The sequence below is a fragment of the Capricornis sumatraensis genome, chromosome 15 (assembly GCF_032405125.1).
Source record: "Capricornis sumatraensis isolate serow.1 chromosome 15, serow.2, whole genome shotgun sequence".
In the NCBI taxonomy this organism is placed as follows: domain Eukaryota; kingdom Metazoa; phylum Chordata; class Mammalia; order Artiodactyla; family Bovidae; genus Capricornis; species Capricornis sumatraensis.
In genome coordinates, this window is record NC_091083.1 from 13,679,887 (window position 1) to 13,702,700 (window position 22,814).

The 22,814-nt window shown below is 45.4% G+C and overlaps 1 protein-coding gene across 1 annotated transcript in view; it reads right to left on the minus strand.

Annotated features, from left to right (window-relative positions):
* KIF16B (kinesin family member 16B) overlaps positions 1 to 22,814 on the minus strand; it is a 291,622-nt gene that overhangs the window by 51,728 nt on the left and 217,080 nt on the right. Inside the window, exon 24 of the mRNA XM_068986883.1 lies at positions 7,281 to 7,370. Within this exon, the coding sequence (XP_068842984.1) occupies positions 7,281 to 7,370 (90 nt within the window). The remainder of the gene's footprint in view (positions 1 to 7,280; positions 7,371 to 22,814) is intronic.

The window sequence follows — 22,814 nt, forward strand, 5'->3', positions numbered from 1 at the left end:
AGTGAATAAACAGGGAGATTAGAAGACTTAGCTGAATGACGTGTTAAGGAATTCCTAAAACCCTCTCACTAACCCTCAGGGGTCTCAGTCCACCCCGTTTCTGTGTGCTCTTTCCTAATCTTGCTTTTTCATAAACGGAGTCCTTAAGAACAGGTGAACAATTATATAGTTCTTCCCAGAGACAGTCAGCACTTGTAGATAGGTAGGTATCTTTCAGAATGTACAGGGTGGTCGTCACAACAGCAAAAATCTGGAAACTGCCTGATGGGCCATCAAGTGGATTCTTGGAACCTGATCAGGTGACACGCCAACTCTGTCACCAGGCACCACTGCTCATGGGAAAATGATTCATCGCTTAACAAGCAGATAAACTATTTTGTGAGCTAGGGAAGCCAGAGCTATTTGGGAGGAAGCCACAGCTTAAGGCTTCTCGGAGTGAGGTGACGCTTGTAATTCAGCATGTCCCACATGCAGACTCTGGACATTCTGCCCATGGAGCTGTTCCCAGAGAAAGTGGCTCTCTTATTGCCTAGGATTCTATACAGCAGACTGGTTCTTCAGGCCTCCCCACATGGGTCTCTTCTCTTACCACCTAAATATCCCAGGATATATCCTGGGAGAGGTGGGGCAGAGAGAACAGCGCTTAGACAGCCATGTGGACTGTGGTGTTCCCTGCTGCCAGGCCCCCTCTGTGCCTGGGCCCTGCTGGCAAGCAGTGATCTCTGTCTAACGTCATTCCTGGGTCACCCGGGGCGAAGCATGGCCTACAGACCATTTGGAGGCAGCTGATGACATCAAGAAGATTCACATTAGATACAGGGATGGAGGTCATACGAACAGTAATAACAGTGACCATAATGGATGAACACCTAACACACAGATTCTTGATCTCAAGTCCTAACAAACACTCGGCAAGTAAGGCTACACAAAAGAAATGTCAACTTTATGATAAAAAAAAAAAAGCTGATATTCATCTTGATATTCAAGCTTCATCTTGAAAATCTCAAATGGACAACGCTGTCCTCTCAGCGAAACAAGACTGACTGTGGTCTAGAATGACACGCTACTGTGTATTTAGAGATGACGCTTCTCAGTTCTGTTCGGATACTGTCGTTTGGTTAGAAACAGGAAACGGAGCTGAACTGCCTGGGCTTCTGTTCACAGGCTGTGTCACAAGAGGCGAGTCTCTCACTTCCACCAGAGACCACGAATGCCCAAGGCGGAGCATAGCTAGACAGGATGCACTCCGTGAATGGTGAGATGTCCGTCAGAGCCGAGGCCACGGAAAAGCTCCTTGGCGCTGGGGTATCCCACAGGGTTTGTGATTAGCTCCGCTTCCCTTTCTCCAGGCGGTGTTGTTTTAGGACCTCACTATGTGATTTCAACACCACTCACATTCTCTCTTCTCTTTCAAATTCATGCATACTGTCTGCAGTTTCTCTTTCATAAACTGTTTTTTGTCCTCCTAAGGAAAAAACTGATGTCACGAAGCTGGACTCAGCATGTAAAAGCAACTTCCAGTCTTCGTTATTTACATTGGGAGTCCATCTTCAGAAAATGGGTTTCTGGGAAAAGACGCCTATTAACAGAATGGAAATTCCAGCTGGGCTTCGACATTCAGACCCTCCTTCACAGCACCCCAGTGTAGTGGGTTTCCCATGGAACCAGAGTCTCGGCCCTCCTCTCTACCACACTTGCCCCTTTTCATGGATCTTAATTCTGGGAACACTTTGAGCTTGGTCCCTCCCCAAGGTCTTTGCACTTGCTGTTCTCTCACCTTCAAATGAGCTCACCTCCAGATCCTCATGCCTCCGTTTCTTTCCGGCACAGAGATCTCAGCTCAGTCTCACTCTTCGGACATCACCTTTCTCACCAAGCCATCTACAGCAGCCCACCGGCCAGCTCACACTATCACAGTGCTTTGCTGTATTTCCCCATGGCACTTAACACCATTTACAATCCTCTTATTTCCTGGGTTTCATTTGTCTGTTTGTTGCTCATTTTCTCAATTCATGAGAGGATGGGTGTGGCTGTCGATCACAACTGGATGCACTGTGCAGGTCTGCTCCACAAAGATTTACGACTGGATGACAGAGGAAACCACCTCAATTTTTTTTTTCCTTTGAAAGCCACTTAATTTTTTCAGCATGTATGTCATATACTCTTCTTCAATCTGAAAATAATCCTAAAAGGATTATTTTATACATGTGATCATCGCTGTTCATTAATTTTGCCTGGTACCAGGCAACAGCTTCAGTTCACCAGTTAACTTGTTTTTTACCTCAGATGAGTTGTCTTACACTATATCTTTAAAGATTGCTTGTGTCTGCTCTAAAATTTTCTTTAAAACATTGATTCAGTCAGCTCAGTCACGTCCTACTCTTTGTGACCCCATGAACCGCAGCATGCCAGGCCTCCCTGTCCATCACCAACTCCCGGAGCCTAACCAAACTCGAGTGCATTGAGTCGGTGATGCCAACCAACCATCTCATCCTCTGTCGTCCCCTTCTCCTCCTGCTTTCAATCTTTCCCAGCATCAGGGTCTTTCCAAATGAGTCAGCTCTTCACATCAGGTGGCGAAAGTATTGGAGTTTCAGCTTTAGCATCAGTCCTTCCAATGAACACCCAGGACTGATCTCCTTTAGAATGGACTGGTTGGATCTCCTTGCAGTCCAAGGGACTCTCAAGAGTCTTCTCCAACACCACAGTTCAAAAGCATCAATTCTTCAGTGCTCAGCTTTCTTTATAGTCCAACTCTCACATTCATACATGACTACTAGGAAAACCATAGCCTTGACTAGACGCACCTTTGTTGGCAAAGTAATGCCTCTACTTTTGAATATGCTGTCTAGGTTGGTCATAACTTTCCTTCCAAGGAGTAAGCGTCTTTTAATTTCATGGCTGCAGTCACCATCTGCAGTGATTTTGGAGCCCCAAAAATAAAGTCTCTCACTGTTTCCACTGTTTCCCCATCTATTTCCCATGAAGTGATGGGACCAGATGCCATGATCTTCGTTTTCTGAATGTTGAGCTTGAAGCCAACTTTTTCACTCTCCTCTTTCACTTTCATCAAGAGGCTCTTTCATTCTTCTTCACTTTCTGTCATAAGGGTGGTGTCATCTGCATATCTGAGGTTATTGATATTTCTCCCTACAATCTTGATTCCAGCTTGTGCTTCTTCCAGCCCAGCATTTCTCATGATGTACTCTGCATAGAAGTTAAATAAACAGGGTGACAATATACAGCCTTGACATACTCTTTTTCCTCTTTGGAACCAGTCTGTTGTTCCATGTCCAGTTCTAATTGTTGCTTCCTGACCTGCATACAGGTTTCTCAAGAGGCAGGTCAAGTGGTCTGGTATTCCTATCTCTTTCAGAATTTTCCACAGTTTATTGTGATCCACACAAAGGCTTTGGCATAGTCAATAAAGCAGAAATAGATGTTTTTCTGGAACTCTCTTGCTGTTTCAATGATCCAGCAGATGATGACAATTTGATCTCTGGTTCCTCTGCCTTTTATAAAACCAGCTTGAACAGCTGGTTCACATACTGTTCAAGTCTGACTTGGAGAATTTTGAGCATTGCTTTACTAGCGTGTGAGATGAGTACAATTGTGCAGTAGTTTGAGCCTTCTTTGGCATTGCCTTTCTTTGGGATTGGAATGAAAACTGACCTTTTCTAGTCCTGTAGCCACTGCTGAGTTTTCTAAATTTGCTGGCATATTGAGTGTAGCACTCTCACAGCATATCTTTTAGGATTTGAAACAGCTCAACTGGAGTTCCATCAGTTCCACTAGCTTTGTTCGTACTGATGCTTCCTAAGGCCCACTTGACTTCACATTCCAGGATGTCTGGCTCTAGGTGAGTGATCACACCTTTGTGTTTACCTGGGTCATGAAGATCTTTTTGTACAGTTCTTCTGTGTATTCTTGCCACCTCTTCTTAGCATCTTCTGCTTCTGTTAGGTCCATACCATTTCTGTCCTTTATTGAGCCCATCTTTGCAGGAAATATTCCCTTGGTATCTCTGATTTTCTTCAAGAGATCTCTAGTCTTTCCCATTCTGTTGTTTTCCTCTATTTCTTTGCTTTGATCTCTGAGAAAGGCTTTCTTATCTCTCCTTGCTATTCTTTGGAACTCTGCATTCATATGGGTATATCTTTCCTTTTCTCCTTTGCTTTTCACTTCTCTTCTTTTCACAGCTACTCGTAAGGCCTCCTCAGACAGCCATTTTGCCTTTTTGCATTTCTTTTTCCTGGGGATGGTCTTGATCTCTGTCTCCTGTACAATGTCACGAACCTCTGTCCGTAGTTCATCAAGTACTCTATCAGATCTAGTCCCTTAAATCTATTTCTCGCTTCTACTGTATAATCATAAGCAATTTGATTTAGGTCATACTTGAATGGTTTAGTGATTTTCCCCTCTTGCTTCAATTTAAGTCTGAATTTGGCAATATGGAATTCATGATCTGAGGCATAGTCAGCTGCTGGTCTTGTTTTTGCTGACTGTATAGAGCTTCTTCATCTTTGGCTGCAAAGAATATAATCAATCTGATTTCGGTGCTGACCATCAGGTGATTTCCATGTGTAGAGTCTTCTCTTGTGTTGTTGGAAGAGGGTGTTTGCTATGACTAGTGTGTTCTCTTGGCAAAACTCTATTAGCCTTTGCCCTGCTTCATTCTGTACTCCAAGGTCAAATCTGTCTGTTACTCCAGGTGTTTCCTGACTTCCTATTTTTGCATTCCAGTCTGCTATAATGAAAAGGACATCTTTTTTGGGTGTTAGTTCTAAAAGGTCTTGTAGGTAGGTCCTCATAGAACCGTTCAACTTCAGCTTCTTCAGCGTTACTGGTTGGGGCATAGATTTGGATTACTTGATATTGAATGGTTTGCCTTGGAAACAGAGATGCTTCTAAGTACTGCATTTTGGACTCTTGTTGACCATGATGGCTACTCCATTTCTTCTAAAGGATTCCTGCCCACAGTAGTAGATACAATAGTCATCTGAGTTAAATTCACCCATTACAGTTCATTTCAGTTCACTGATTCCTAGAATGTCGATGTTCACTCTTGCCATCTCATTTGACCACTTTCAATTTGCCTTGATTCATGGACCTGACATTCCAGGTTCCTATGCAATATTGCTCTTTATAGCATCGGACCTTGCTTCTATCACCAGTCACATCCACAACTGGCTGCTGACTTTGCTTTGGCACCATCCCTTCATTCTTTCTGGAGTTATTTCTCCACCGATCTCCAGTAGCATATTGGGCACCTACTGACCTGGGGAGTTCCTCTTTCAGTATCCTATCATTTTGCCTTTTCATACTGTTCACGGGGTTCTCAAGGCAAGAATACTGAAGTGGTCTGCCATTTCCTACACCAGTGGACCACACTGATTAGAGCTGTTTATTATTTCTCTGCAAATGTGTTTAAATATCGCTCACCTCAAATTTCAACTATAATGCCATTTTATTAGACAGCAACCCTAAAACGTCCTTATACTACTTCTGCCCATCACAGTTTACTGATATTTTCCCTAGAATGCCTGCACGTCACTTCAAGTGGTAACTGCAACATAGCATGCATATTTTTAAAGTGTCAGTTATTATTATATTTTCCTGGTTTATCGTCAAGCCTGCCTGATATAAATTTTTAAGATGCAGAAGAGAAGACATTCTGGTTCTTGTCTGCTACTTATATTATGAGAATTTACAAAAATGTGCCTATGTAGAATGGCACTGAACTAATGGCACTGAAAGAACTGATGTGAAATAAATAATGGAATGAAGGTACACACACACACACACTCATACACACACACACACACACACACACACACACACACACACACACACACACACTCCTGGTAAAGTCTGTATCCTTTTGTTTCAAGTAAATTGCTTCTCCACCTACTACTACTGTGGGAATTTAGTAAGCTAACATGAAAATCTATACGTTATTAAAGTATTGATAGAGTAATTCACCATCAAGTAGTTAATGAGCTGCAAAGCTCACTGCGAAAACCAGTTGTTCTGTACATTTAATATGCACACAATTACTTCTTCTTATTGTCAAAATTAACTTGGGATAGGAAGAGTAAACTGCAGAAACAAACTTAATAAGAACTTTGATGTAGTTACTTTCAGAACCGAAGCCTCTTGGGAACACTGAGCTAAAATTCACACCTGAAGCTTCTTCAATTTTTAACTGAATACTATTATGATAATGAGTTAACAACGGAATTTCAGAGATAACTCAATTTTTCCTGGACCCAAGATTCTTCTGTACATCAAGGAATCACTTTATTTACAAAAAGGAATTCTTCTTTATGTTGTGTATCAGATAGAGAGTAGAAGCCACGGAGGGAAATAGTATGTAATTAACATGAAACAAATTAGGGACACATGGATGATTAAATTGTTTTCAGAATATCATACGAAACTATAAAAATAGGGCTAAAAAGCCATACTTAGGGAAAGCAGGCTGAAAAGACAATGACTAATGATTGATTTACAGTCAGTTCAATCCAAACTTCCCAAAGATCAATGCCTACACAAGGCTTCCTTTAATTGGAGCAAAAATAAACAAAAAGTAAGAATAATGTGTATCGCTTGGAAGATACACATTAATTTTAGGAATACCTTCCTTTGCTGACAAGTATTAAAAAACCAGTCTTTGTCCAAATTTTTAAAAAATGACTACAATAATGTATCCACACACTCTGGGTATCTTATCAGATGTATGAAATGCCTCCTTGCTTCTAGATAATTCTGTATTTACTATCCATCTCCCCTGCATGTGTGATGGCAAACTAATTTTTATGACTTTACTCCTCATTATGTGGAAGTCTAAGCATTAATGTAGTCTTTTTTTATGGGAAAAAGGGGCAAACTCATACTGAAAAATGTATTACTATTTCATTGTAATAGGTCTCAGTCATGGTTGAGAAGTTATAAATTGATCAAAATATTTATTTAAAATACATCATAAAATTAAAGAAAAGGATAGAATTGACTTACTGTTCCTTACTATCACTCAACTTTCTGAACTTATTTTCTGAACTTTTTGGGTTCAGAAAGATGCCTGAATTGTATAAAGTACAAATGGAACAGAGAACAAAAATCAAAAAGCTATTTTTGAAAGATGAGTGACTGGAGTAAAACTTGGTGACATGCATAAGCTAATACCTAAAGAGGAAGGAGGGGGCACTGACAGGGCAGCCAATGACATTTACTTTTTAAAACAGATGTCCTTAATTGAAAATAACTATGTCATAACTCACCTCTGCATGCTTCAGTTTCAGTGTTTTATGCATTTCCCGGAAACGACTGTAACGTCTGAACACGGTCCACGTCTCATCCAGGACAGTGATCTATTCATGGGGAAAAGCGAAACAAACCAGCATTAATTAGAGGAAAAGGCGACTCAGTTTCTATAAAATAACTTATAAATTAACAAAAAGTGATTAGCACGTACATTTCTCCAGAAGTGAAAACATTAGTCTAGCGACACAAATCAGCCTTATAAATAATAACTGTGCTCTGCTGACGCATGCATCTCTGCTTCCCAAATCTTGTTATGAGCAGCAGGTGCCCCTGTAAAGTGAAGGACAGAGTCTCCTCTTCAGGGCTTATCAGAAGTTCCCTCAACTCTCCACGTGGGGCACAGAGAGGAAACCTCACAGCGGGACCTCTCAGAGTGCTGTGCCCACACAGAACGTTTACACTCATATAAGATGTGGTGTCAGTTCCAGATGCCACCAACACGGACAAGAGAGAAGCAGCAGCAAAGAAAAGGAGAGGGATGAGGAGAAGGGGGCGGGCAAAGGAGGAGAAAGTGGAGGGCAAAGAGAAAAATGAGAAAAGAAAAGGCTGCGTCTCAGTCATCATTAGCATCAAAACCCACACTATCATCTGCTTTGCTTCGGAGGAAGACGTCTCAGTCCAGCCTCTAACCAGCGGTGGGACTCACTGTTCCTGTTGGATGACGTGTCCTGTGGACACTCTGGCATCCTTCAATCATACACCAAGCTCACGGGGACCCGGAGAAGCTGGGAGACACCACCAACCTCTGTGGTCACACCTGAGTCAATTCCCATCTCACTCGCACCACTGCTCCAGACCCATGTCCCCAGCTGGGAGACGACTTTTCTTTAGATGTTGCACACCAACTTCAAGGTCAGCTTGTCTGAAACAAACCCATCCACTCTCCCTGTTCTGAACTCTGCTTCATCTCAGTGCCTGTCACTACCAGCCACCAAGCCACGCCAGACAGACGCTAGTCCAGCTGCCCCACACACCACAGTCAGACAAGCCCCGGGTCCCGTGCCCTCCTCGGGGTTCTACCTTCTCACCCTTTGCCACCACTGCCGGCTCACGCTGCACCACCAGGTCCCACGTGGCCTGGCCAAGCCTCCCAGGGTCCCCACTCAGCTGCCCCTCCAATCCCTTCCCTGTACCACTGACAGGGGAGCTTTCTAACACTTGAATCTGATCATTTTACCTCCACTCCTAAGTCCCCAAGAAGCCTCATGCTGCTCCTAGAAAAAGACCCCCACTTTAGACGCGTGACCCGCCAACAGCCTCTGCCCACAGGTGTGTTCACGCACGGGCACCCCCTGTTAACTGCATGCTCTGCCACGCTGGCCTCTGCAGGAGCCACACCCCTTAATCGGAAACCTCACCCACGCCTGCAAGGAACACCCTCCTCAGGCTGGCGATTCAGCCCGATTTGCCCACATGTAAACTCCAGCGGGTGAGCAGGGACGTCAGGGATCAGCAAACCACCGGGGTCCGCAGGGGGAGGACAACCATGCAGAGCCCTCAGGAGGAGGGGCAAGCCTTGGGTTCGCTCATTTCCCCCAAGTGGCAAATGAGATGATTTGGGGTTGTACAAGGATGTACATTTCAGAATGTTCATCATCTGGCTCTAGATTTATCATTTACAACAAAGCTTCAATTGTGGCAGCTTTTTTCCTGTTTCCTTTTAAAAGATATTTAAATAAGGGAAAGAAAAAAGATAAGTATGTTAACAAAAAAGCATTTAGCAAAAACAATACCAATGTCACCTAAAGCTGGGAAATACTGCCCCTGGGAGCTCAGCTGGGGGCCTTCTCCCCGGCTCTCTCCTTCTCAACAGACCCCACTGAGCACAATCAGCAAGGGCTTCCTTAGAGCAGGAGCAAAGCCATTTGCCACCCTGGCTGCACACAGACAAGGTGGGCATGATACTGCCTGCTTGCCAAGAAAGCCCCGGAATTAATGGCACCACAGCTGTGACCTGGGAGCCATAAGATGCAGGATGCTCACAGGGAGACCATTCTGTCCTGGAACTCTGGAATCTACAGAAAGTCGCGGAAGCCTGGGTGCCCCTCCTCCCCCAGATGCTAATGCTCCCTGGATCTCTCAGTGCTTCCACTGTTCCTCTTCAACTCACAGTCAATCATCTGCAAAGTCCCCCCATCCCCAGCCTCTTTCGGGAACATCCCCTTCACCTTCACTCTAACTGGTCACGAGGGAACCCCTCCCCCTGCAGCCCTCTCAAGTAGGGACTTTGTTTCCCCACACTCCGCATCCCATTGTCCCGGGAGGTCGGTGGACACTCTTGTGCTTCCATCCAACTTTTACACCACTGCTCGTCTGCCCTCTCTAAACGCCCCCACGTGAAGACCCACGCCTTCAGATCTTACTGTTAACCCATCCTTCTCACAGGCAGTTCACCTCACTCACATCCCTGACTCCTTGAACATCTTGGGTTTTGTTCACAGCCATCTGCTCCCAGGCTACAGAACTCCCGCCATGAATCTTGGTAATTACGTCAATGACAGATGATCCCTCCAATGCCCTGACCTCCTGTTCTTTGACTTCTGTCCTGGTTCCTTCCTCACCCAATGGGAAAACCATGGGCAATCATTACAACCATCCCCTTACATTCAACCCCAAATCTCTTCGTCCTGCTCTTGAAATTCCCTCGACTAAGCTAAACCACAGCCTTGGTTAAATCTGACTGTCTGCTTACTCCAGGCCTGCAGCTGCCTAGCAGGATGGGGCTGCAGGAACACACAGCACCAAACGGCCGCCTGGTCCTATTTTAGTCACCATTTCGGTCACCTATTTCACCATTCTGAAGTCAGCCAGGATGTCTCCCACCAGCTAGCTACACCACATTTCCCAACTCCATCCACTCTCCTACTCTCTTGGATGAAAGTTTTCTAAACAATTTACTCCATCTTTCTCCTCGAGCCTTCAACACCTCCACTGCCCCGGCCCTTCATGCCTTTCTCAACACAGCAGCCAAAGCGATCTTGTTAAAAACTGCTCGGTGGAGCCATTTCTTTGCTCAAATGGGACATCCTCTCAAGGAGTTCTTCTGCTGACCTCAAGGACTTCTACAATCTGTCTCCTCCCTGGCCTTGTGACTGCACTCTCCCTTGCTCACTCTGCCTTCCTTGCTTTTCTGGAATCCATCAAACGTGCTACATGGTAAATGTGGCCTCAGGAAGCACATGTGTGATTTATCCTTTCTCTAGAATGCTCTATCCACATGACTAGCTCCAGCACGTCCTTTAAGTCTTTGCTTAAAAGCTCACTTTCTCAGTGACGCCTCCTCCGGATACACCACCGCACCCCCCACCCCTTATTCCCCATCTCCACAATACTTACTCCTCGTATTCTTCTACTAAGCACATCTTCCTACCTAACATGATACAGTCATACCTTCCAGATACTGTGGGTTGGGTTCCACAGTAAAGTCTATATTGCAATACAGTCAGTCACATGACTAAACAGACATGCCTTCAAACAAGTCATATGGATGGCCAACAAACGCATGAAAAGATGCTCAACATCACTAATTTTTCAGTTCAGTTCAGTCGCTCAGTCGTGTCCGACTCTTTGTGACCCCATGAATCGCAGCACGCCAGGCCTCCCTGTCTGTCACCATCACCCGGAGTTCACGCAGACTCACGTCCATCGAGTCAGTGATGCCATCCAGCCATCTCATCCTCTGTCATCCCCTTCTCCTCCTGCCCCCAATCCCTACCAGCATCAGAGTCTTTTCCAATGAGTCAACTCTTTGCATGAGGCGGCCAAAGGACTGGAGTTTCAGCTTCAGCACCATTCCCTCCAAAGAAATCCCAGGGCTGATCTCCTTCAGAATGGACTGGTTGGATCTCCTTGCAGTCCAAGGGACTCTCAAGAGTCTTCTCCAACACCACAGTTCAAAAGCATCAATTCTTTGGCGCTCAGCCTTCTTCACAGTCCAACTCTCACATCCAAACACGACTACTGAAAAAACCATAGCCTTGACTAGACGGACCTTAGTCGGCAAAGTAATGTCTCTGCTTTTGAATATACTATCTAGGTTGGTCATAACTTTTCTTCCAAGGAGTAAGCCATGATCTTAGTTTTCTGAACGTTGAGCTTTAAGCCAACTTTTTCACTCTCCTCTTTCACTTTCATCGAGAGGCTTTTGAGTTCCTCTTCACTTTCTGCCATAAGGCTGGTGTCATCTGCATATCTGAGGTTATTGATATTTCTCCCGGCAATCTTGATTCCAGCTTGTGTTTCTTCCAGTCCAGCATTTCTCATGATGTATTCTGCATAGAAGTTAAATAAGCAAGGTGACAATATAGAGCCTTGACGTACTCCTTTTCCTCTTTGGAACCAGTCTGTTGTTCCATGCCCAGTTCTAACTGTTGCTTCCTGACCTGCATACAGATTTCTCAAGAGGCAGGCCAGGTGGTCTGGTATTCCCATCTCTCTCAGAATTTTCCACAGTTGACTGTGATCCACACAGTCAAAGGCTTTGGCATAGTCAATAAGGCAGAAATAGATGCTTTTCTGGAATTCTCTACTAATTTTTAGAGAAATGCAAATCAAAACCACCATGAGGTTATCACCTCACACTGGTCAGAATGGCCATCAACAGAAATCTACAAACAGTAAATGCTGGAGAGGGGATGAGGAAAAGGAAACCCTCTTGCACTATTTGTGGGCAGGTAAATTACTGCAGCCACTATGGAGAACAGTATGGAGTTACCTTAAAAAACTAAAAACGGAACTACCGTACGGTCCAGCAGTCCCACACCTGGGCATATGCCCTGAGAAAACCATAGTTCAAAAATACAGCAATGTTCACTGCAACACTATTTACAACAGCCAGGACATGGAAGCAACCTAGATATCCATGAACTGATGAATGTGTAAAGAAGATGCGGTGCACGTGCATAGCGGAATATTACTCAGCCTTAAAAAGGAACGGAGCTGGGTCATTTATAGAGACAAGGATGGACCTAGAGTCTGTTATACAGAGTGAAGTAAGTCAGAAAGAGAAAACCAAATAACATATATTAATGCATATATACGGTATGTAGAAAAATGGTACAGATGAACCTGTTTGCAGGGCAGGAATTAGAGAGTAGACGTGTGGACATGGGGGTGGGGAGGGGAAGGTGGGACAAACTGAGAGAGGGGCACTCACATATACACACTACCATGCGTAAAATAGATGGCCAGCGGGAAGCTGCTGTCTACAGAGCACAAGGAGCTCAGCTCGGTGCTCTGCGGTGACCTAGAGGGGTGGGAACGGGGGTGGGCGGGAGGCAGGTCCAAGAGGAAGGGGATAAATATATATGCACAGAGCTGATTCGCTTCGTTGTACAGGAAACTAACCCAACATTGTAAAGCAATTATATTCCAGTTTAAGAAAAAAAAAGGAGTCACACAAATTTTTAGTTTCTCAATACATATAAAAGTTACATTTACATTACACTGCAGTCTATTAAATGTGTAATATATTGCGTCTAAGAAAACAATGTACATACCTTAATTATAAAAACTTAACTGCTGAAAAATGCTAACCTTCATCAGATGACTTAAAAGTTGCCACAAACCGTCCATGTAACAGAACAGAACAAAAAAACCCTCAGTATCTAGGAAGGGCAATAAAACGAGATGTGCCTGTATACATTTACCTGGACGTCTCGCTTCTGGCTCTCTTCCCTGCTGGAGGAAGCCCCAGGAGAGCTGGGATTTCTAGCTGCTCTTCACTGCACCTGAGGAAAGTACCTGATGCAGCGTGAGCACCCTGAGGAAGAGCTGGAGGGCAGAGCCTCAGGATGGGCCGATCTCAAAGGTCCTCAGGCTCAGCAGCAACGAGCAAGCAGGGCCTGTCTCTGTCTCTCTGGTAGAAGAGACGGCCTTAAGCACAGTCGGGATTTGGATGTGGATAACTGGACACCAGCTTGCGTGACTCTGGCCTGCAGCCTCTTCCTCCTCACTGACTTCACAGCTCATTACGTCAGACTGTATTTTGAAACCTGTAACTAATGAAACAGCTACTTCAAATCTACCTCCTAGTTTGGGTTGCATTCCTCCTTTCCACAGTGGCCCCAGAACAAGGCCTTTATAAGGGACAGCAGTTTCTCTAACAACTTGCATGTACCAGATCCTCAGGAGGACAGGCACAGATGAGTGATTCCCCCGGCAGCAGAATCAGGGTGTTTGGGCACAAGATGACAAGACGGCAAGAGAACGTAAAATCCTCGGGAGAGCCACCCGACCCAAAGCACCCAATGCACGTCCTTCTGCTTCTCGGTATCAGCCCCCAGGGCTCACAACGGGAGGCGGGTGCCGCCATGGCGGGCTGTGGAGCTGGAAGGACACCGAGGAAAACACTCCCTCACACCCTGATCAGAGCACATGTCACAGGACATTAATTGCAGAATTAATCTTTGCCTAATCAATTTATATAGCCAACAGTAATTACATCGACATCTGTCTCTCTGTCCTACAAGATGTAAGCCCTCTAAGAGAATGGGCCTTTGGTAGTAGCTGGGGTGGTGGTAGAGGGGCTTTCACTGAAGAATAAATTTATTGAGCTACTACTGTGTGTTGGCACCATCTCAGATGCTAGCGGTTTTCTGAGCCATGTCCTTAAGGTTATTCTGCTTTTCGAAGAGCATACGACTCCACTGTCTTGGCTTCATTAACTCTCTTCTGGTGGGTTCTCTGAGGCTTCTCTAAATCAAAGACTATTTTCATTAGTCACACAGTAGTATCTTTTTTGTTTGTTTTCTCTGTACTGAGACTAGGGTGCATTCTCGATGTATTTGTAACCCAAGTTTATGCTGAGGCATACAGAGATTTCTAAATTCTTTACCCTTGGTTTTCACCTGAATCCAAGTTAACACAGGGACTACAAAGGTTTAAGCTTCCTGCTTTGTACATAAAACACTTAAATCTCCCCCTTATCTATCAACATGCAAACAAGATGTGGACAGTGGCAGTGAGTGAAGACCGCTGTGAGCACCATGGAAACGGTGGCCGCCTCCCTGCAGGAAAACGGTCACATCCCTTTCCTGTGATGGGGACACCTTCATGCCTCACGCTGGGGAAACAGTGCCTGTGAAATTCAGGGAAACCCAACAGAAGGGAGAAACAGCCACTAAAGCCCTATTCTGCCCCAAATTAAAACTGGGCCTGGGGTGAGGTGCTGATGCAGAGAGAAGGGACAGACAATCAGTGTACCCAACACATCAGGTCAAAACACGCAACTATTCTCTTCCACGCTGAGAACGCTGGGCATCAATGCTGCGTGTCTTTGAGGAGCCAATTCATTACTTCTCTCTCACTGAGCAGGTCTGCAGATACAAATCCATCTTTTCTGGGCCGTAAAATGATCAAGCGCAACTTAAACACCATAAATGTGTCCACAAGATGAACTGCGTTCACTTATGAACAATTCTCAATTGAGTGCTTTCCACAAATTTATGTTATATACATATTTTGCTGGTTTAAGGATTGTCAGTTTCAGGATCTGTCATCAGTATTTATTTGCTTGTGTATATCTATCTGTGTAAGAGGAGAATCAACAGTTTTTCATTCAAAGAGAAATACTCTAACTGGCCCCAAGTAAATAAGCAGTTATTCACAGAGGTCTCCTCAGCAATATTTATCTTTAAATAACGTGTGGAGGTGCTGCATCAAGTATATACAAATGAAATTCCTTGTATTCAGTAACAGTTCACAGGAAATGGTCTAATACCACCCTAATATATACTGAAACAAGATTTATTAGATTTCTGAAAAATAGTGTTATGCAGTAATGTAACTATGAACATGCTTGATGAAACAAGAACATATTACAAATATTTGAATCTGTATAACAGCAAGCATTAATACATTAATTAAATTCTCCTCAAACACCAAACGGAACTGCCCAGGAGGCGGGAGGAGAAGCCAGATCCCGTTAATCAGTCGGCCACGCGGGCCTCCTCACCCTGGTCCACCTCTAGGACGGCCTAGGCTTTCCAAGAACACTCGGCCCAGTGTGCTGGGATTTCCAGCGGGGATGCTCAGCCCGCATGTGCCGCACCCGCTGTGTGCCTCTGCTACGATGCCCCAGCCTCTCATGGACTCCCAGCCCTTCTCCTCCTCTGATCACTCGCCGAGAGGCCAGGCCAAACTCCAGGTCACTCTTCCTGCCCCCAGCTCTCTGGCTCCCTAGACCTTCTGGTGGAGCCCCGTCAGAATAATCCCCTTCTCTCCTGTGTGCTGCCCAGCACTGCTGCAGACAGTCCCACAGCCCCTCCACAGAAAGGCAGGAAACACTGACCCTAAACGCGTGCTATCTCAACTCTGCACTCCAGTCCTCTTGGGCTTTCCCTTGTGGCTCAGCTGGTAGATAATTCGCCTGCAATGTGGGAGACCTGGGTTCAACCCTCGGTTGGGAAGATTAAGTGGAAAAGGGAACGGCTACCCATTTCAGTATTCTGTCCTAGAGAATTCCATGGAGTATAGTCCACAGGGTCCCAAAGAGTCGGACACGACTGAGCAACTTTCACATCGTAACTCTGCAGCCACTCCTACATGGAAACCCTTCTAAATTACACTTTCTGTGAAGAGAATTTCCAAATGTTCTATCTTTTCAATTCTCACAGACAGTGATATTTTACTGAGATGACTAGGGTCACCCAAGCCCAGCTTCTGAGCAGTCGCTTCGCCCATCTAAGAAAGATGCTGTTGCTACTGTCTTTCCCCCTCTCTTCAGCTTCAATCAGCCTCCTAGGCTTCTGCCTGAAAGCAGCTACCCCCCAGCGCCAACCTCAAGCAGTACTACTTCCTGTTACCAAAGCATCGTCTGAGCTCATCTGCGCATGGGCGTGTCCCAGCGCCCTGCTCCCCCTCTCACTCCCACGTGGGAACAGAAAACGTATGTCTCCCCGGGTGCCCTTCAAGATCCCCCTTGCTCTGTACTCTTTCTCCCACTTCACTGACCTTAGAGGACGTGAACTGATTATTCAGCTCTTCTGTTCCTCAACGTCTTGATACTTCTAGTACGCTCTTAAAAAAAAAGGTACCAAATAAACACTTCTTACATAATAAGTGGATGAATAATAAAGACAGTGGAGCGCAAAGTCTCTTTGTTACACACTTTTCTGTGACCTCCCCATTCCCTTTTTCTATCTTGAATTGTGGGCAGTAGAATGATCTGCAGCTCAGGCCTTCTGTGATTTACCTAGGCTAGAGGAGGTACGAAAGTAAAGAAATCATACAATTTTTTTAAAAATGTCATTCACCAGATTCCTTTGGAGAGGGGAGTCTTGGTTTAGTGATAAATGATTTGGGAGTAAGAATGAGCACAGGTAGGTGAGAAATAACTAAAAAAAAACACATCAAGAAACAAGAGGTTGCCTTTAAAGGGTGGGTTCTATTAATTGAGGAGACATTTGTTTTTGAAAATCATGTCTCCGTGTATGCAGGCAGGCGTGGGTATACAGGCCAAGAAAGGGAGTTGGAGCTAACACCACCCCCCCACCCTTAGCAGGGGGGCGGGCAGCAGCTGGAGCTCCCAGGGGCCATCTAGGAAAGGGGGGATGCTGGTACTCTGGGGAGAACCTAACTGTCTAAAGGGGTATTTTCTGTTCTTTGCTCTGAGATGTACATCGTTCTTCCTCCTCTGGCTCCCTGGGGAAACTGCAGCAATGTGGACGTACTTTTCTTTCTAGGGACCCAAAGGAGTGCTGAGCTCTCGGCCCAGTGGACAAGAAGGAAAAGACACTGTGTCAGCAACTGTCCAGGGTACTGGAGGCGGAGGGATGGGTGCCATCTGAACCATGTCCTCTGACCACATCGTGAGTTCCTGAGCTGAGCTCGCATCCCCTCCACTGCAGGGTCTCTGTGAACTTGAACTAGAGCTCCACTAACTACAGAAATCCCATCTCCTCTGCACCTGTGGGAACATGACGGGCCCTGGAAGGAGGAGACAGTCTTAGAGGCAGCGCAGTGTGTGGGGAGAGGGAGCTCTAAGGTGCAACGCTAGATTTACCCCCGCCTGCTGATAATGTGGAAGGGAGGCTATTGGGCTTAGAGAATGAAGATTCCAGAAAACCATGCAGATATAACGTCACTCTGCTTTGTTATGTGGGAAGTGCCCCAGACATCCCCCGTGTAGATGCATCACCAGCAAGTAAAGAAGGTGCCTCGGAGCCTCTGGCTCCTGGACCTGGTCTGAACTCAGTGCACCAGGCAGACAGGAGCCTGGCAGCCCACTGCTGGCTACAGAGCACTCTGCATGGCAGGACGTGATGCAAAATCAGACAAGGCTTTGGAGCTGGCCCGAACCTCAGCCTTCCGCAATAACCAGAAGGAATGTACCTTCAAAACAAGGATAACACCATTCATCTCAATATACTTAACTTTATACGGAGAAGGAAATGGCAACCGACTCCAGTATTCCTGCCTGGAGAATCCCAGGGACAGGGGAGCCTAGTGGGCTGCCATCTATGGGGTCACACAGAGTCAGACACAACTGAAGCGACTTAGCAGCGGCAGCGGCAGCATACGGTAACTTGAAAGTAAATTTGAAAGACTGTCGAAAGATGGGAAGATTCTGATGAGATGGATGCCTTTCAAATCCAAGATCATTATTAAGGAGTTCTTCTCCCTTCCCTAACACCTCTGAAACAGGTGAGCAACAGGCAGGATTGTTCTACCTTAAAATTGTGGTAAATTGGGAGGATGACAGCCTAAACAATGTTCCTTCAAATTACTCAGATATTCAGAGGCAAAGCACCAAATGCAAATTACCCAGTAGTCATCACTGGAGAATGAAAGGCTCTGGACTAAGACAGACCTGGATCCTGACTGCAGCCCAGTCACTAATTAGCTGTGTGACTCTGGTGAAATTATGCAACTCCTCCAACCTTAGTTTTTCCATCTGTAAAATGGACTCCTCAGTTCAGTTCAGTCGCTCAGTCGTGTCCCACTCTTTGTGAACCCATGAATTGCAGCAAGCCAGGCATCCCTGTCCATCACCAACTCCCAGAGTTCACTCAAACTCACATCCATCGAGTCAGTGATGCCATCCAGCCATCTCATCCTCTGTCGTCCCCTTCTCCTCCTGCCCCTAATCCCTCCCAGCATCAGGGTCTTTTCCAATGAGTCAACTCTTCACATGAGGTGGCCAAAGTACTGGAGTTTCAGCCTCAGCATCAGTCCTTCCAGTGAACACCCAGGACTGATCTCCTTGCAGTCCAAGGGACTCTCAAGAGTCTTCTCCAACACCACACTTCAAAAGCATCAATTCTTTGGTGCTCAGCCTTCTTCACAGTCCAACTCTCACATCCATACATGACCACTGGAAAAACCATAGCCTCGACTAGACGGACCTTTGTTGGCAAAGTAATGTTTCTGCTTTATAATATGCTGTCTAGGTTGGTCATAACTTTTCTTCCAAGGAGTAAGCGTCTTTTAATTTCATGGCTGCAGTCACCATCTGTAGTGATTTTGGAGCCCCCAAAATCCTAACCTATAGCTAACACCTAACCTATAGCTGAACTAAACGAAGTGAAGCAACCAGCAGAATGTTGGGCACTCAGTAAACACTAACTGCTGCGCCCAGGGTCACCTTACTGAAAAAACCCTTTTATTACACATACTGAAAGGCCAGGGCACCTGTGGACAGCAACTGCAAAAAGGGAGTTCAAACCATTTTTGTGATTTCTTTTAAAACAAATTTTCTTCTAGGAAGAGATGTAAAACTCCCCAAATTCTGAAATGAAGAAATATTAATAGATTCTTATAGCACAAAAACAAATTTGAAATGGAAATTCAAGGTAGGATCACAAAGTGATAACTGCTTTTCCTCTGGGCTTATGAATCAATCTCATCAATTCTTCATCATTTCTCATGCGTGCAGTATTGCCTTAGTGAAGATAAACAACTGCCCAAGTAAAAACAACATGAAAGATGAGTTGTTTTGTATTAAAATAGGGGACAGGAAAAATGTGTACTCTTTTTTTTTTAAGTGAAAGACAACATTCTCAAAGAGATGAGAGGCATGCTTAAAAAAATATTTAGGATAATATATGATTCTCTTAAGTCCTAATTCTATTTCTTCCACTTGATATTTATGTTTGAAAATAGTTCACACACTAACTATTTGAATCTAGATGAACCACAGCTCGTGCAACCGCCCATCCATCTCACCTCTGTGAATACACATGCGGGGAGACCATCTATCAGGTACTAATAAGCAGAGATTCAGATGCCAACACACAAATCCTTCTCAACATTTACATTCTACCAAGTTGGGGGTGTTTCTAGAAGATGTATGTGTGCATAGTTTATCTAACAGACCAGAATGGCTCTTATTTCTGTTCTGCCAAATAAAGAGACATTTCCCTGACTCTAAATGTGATTTCTTCAGCTCCCAAACTGCACATTTCCTGGGCATTTCTCCTGGCAGGTCTATCCACTATCAAATTCTCCATGTCTGTCAACACTGTAACAGCCCCAGTTCACAGAGTGCACGTGACCTGGCCTAGATTTCATGACAAAAGTTAAAGTGCACACAGAAATAATGGTGACACTCGAAAACAAATGAGGCTGTGGAAATGGTCCCCATGTGGGGGGCAGCACTAAGATGTGGCCTCAGCTTCCAGAACGTGCAGGGAGCAATGACACCGCGGAGGTCCGTGAAGATGCGTAAGCACAGGAACCTGAATGGCTGGCTCTGCTCCCACGGGCATTCAGTACCTCAATCTACTTAGTTATGGGCTTCCTAGCTGGCGCTAGCAGTAAAGAACCCACCTGCCAAAGCAGGAGACGTAAGTGACTCGGGTTTGATCCCTGGGCGGGGAAGATCCCCTGGAGAAGGGAATGACAACGCACTCCAGTATTCTTGCCTGGAAAATCCCAAGGACAGAGGAGCCTGGCAGGCTACAGTCCATGGCGTCACAAAGAGCCGGACATGACTAAAGTGATGCAGCGCTCTACATAGTAGCTGTGTGGCCTCAGGCAAGTCACTTAAGAGCTCATCAAATGTAAATAGCACTCCCTTTCTGGTACATTTTCCACAGCTGGGGAAGTGTCTTCAAAGTGCCTGGGACAAAGCAGGTGCCTGATACGTGTTAGTGTCCAAACCTGAAGCAAGGCTGCAGACTCAGTCGCCTGCAGGGATCAGACAGGAAGCAAACTCCAAGAGGCCCTGTGAGTGTAGAAACAGGGAACACAGAGGGGACCCACAGACCACCTGGCACATTCAGTTCCAGGGGACGGACGGAGCCCGACAGGGGCTGAGTGCAGCCAGGAGATGAGAGTGAGGCTTGCGAGATGCAGGCAAATCGCACAGAATGTGTCAGAACAGCTGAGTGAGCAAGCAGCATGCGAGAAATGGCAGAACTCATAAGACGGGCTAAATATAGGCCCATCACCTTTAAGACAGGCCGAAGATGGAGGACATCAACGTGATGGAACGATAAGAATGGCAGAGACAGAAAGTGCTGAGCTGTGATCACGTCCACTTTGAGCCGGCTCGTGCGGGCCATGTGACAGTCATCTGGCCCTGGGGAAGGGCTGCACGGGCTGATGAGGGTCCATGGAGCGGACACCTGTGGGGGGTGGGGAAGACCAGTGCTAACCACCAGAAGGAACGAGAAAAGAAAGTGGGAGCATGGCTGTGACACCGGCTATGGCCAGCAGGTAAGGGGTTGAGTGGGGTGGGGTGAGGTTATTTCCAGTTTTACAGGAATAAAAACTCTCAGGAAACAAAGTGGTGTTTTTTTTAAAAAAAAACACCAGTGTTAGGTCATTTCTTTATATTATCATGTTAACATGTAAGGTAGGCAGTTTAAAATTATGCTGGAAACCTTGCCTTGTTTCTGCAACATAAGAGTATGACCACCTCTGTTAGCCATAACCACGGATTCTGTGTCGTGCTGAAATGCAACTGAAAAATTAAATTCCACCCAGTCTGGTCCTAGCTAACTGAGGATGGCAAGTATAATACAGGGTAACTGATTTCACATGTCAATCACTGAAAAGCAGTGGAAGCAGGTTAAGTTGACCTGCTGTAGTCTGGGAGAAGGCAATGGCACCCCACTCCAGTGCTCTTGCCTGGAAAATCCCATGGATGGAGGAGCCTGGTGGGCTGCAGTCCATGGAGTCGCGAAGAGTTGGACACAACTGAGCAACTTCACTTTCACTTTTCACTTTCATGCATTGGAGAAAGACATGGCAACCCACTCCAGTGTTCTTGCCTGGAGAACCTCAGGGACAGGGGAGCCTGGTGGGCTGCCATCTATGGGGTTGCACAGAGTCAGACACGACTGAAGCGACTTAGCAGCAGCAGCAGCAGCTGTGGTCTAGGTAGTGGAGGAACTTGTGACGGCTGCAGCTACATGCCATCACAGACTATACAGGTATTAGGTTGGTGCAAAAGTAATTGCAGTTTTGTACTGTTGAACTCTGCTGTTTGATATTGGAATACATTGTTAAATAAATGTGGTAATGTTACACATCATTTTAATGTGCATTTCTCACTTTATGTTTTTTGCTAATGACTTACTACCTGCCGTGTATTTTATAATTATTTTAGAATATGGAAATGATGTTAGACAAAAAGCAAATTTGAGCAATTTTCTTATTTGAGTTCAAAATGGGTTGTAAAGCCCCAGAGACAACTTGCAACATCCACAACACTTTAGGCCCAGGAACTGCTGAAGAACATACAGTGTGGTGGTGGTTAAAGAAGTGTTACAAAGGACACGAGAACCTTGAAGATGAGGAGCGCAGCAGCCAGCCATCCGAAGTTGACATGACCCATTGAGAGCCATCGTTGAAGCTGATCCTCTTTACAACTACAGGAGAAGGTCCTGAAGAAATCAACATTGACCATTCCACGGTCATTCGGCATTTGAAGCAAAGCGCAAAGGTGAAAAAAGCTCAGTAAGTGGAGGCCTCGTCAGCTGACTGAAAATAACAGTGGATTTTATATGACAACTGGTGACAACTAGCTCAGTGGCTGGACCAAGAAGCAGCTCCAAAGCAGCTCCCAAACCCAAACTTGCACCCCAAAAAGTCATGGTCGCTGTCTGCTGGTCTGATCTACTACAGCTTTCTGAATCCCAGCAAAACCGTTACATCTAAGAAGTATGCTCGGCGAATCAATGCGATGCACAAACCACAACACCCGCAGCCAGTACTAGTCAACAAAAAGGGCCCAAGTTCTTCTCCACCACAACACCCTGACTGTACATCACACAAGCAACGCTTCAAAAGTTGAACGAACTGGGCTACAAAGTTTTGCCTCACCCACCACATTCACCTGACCTCTCACCAACCGACTACCACTTCTTTAGGCATCTCAACAACTTCTTGTAGGGAAAGCACTTCCACAACCAGCAGGAGGCAGAAAATGCTTTCCAAGAGTTCATCAAATCCCGAGGCGTGGATTTTTATGCTACAGGAATAAACAAACTTATTTCTCATTGGCCAATTGCCTCATCATTCCTATTTTGATTGGTGAAGATGTG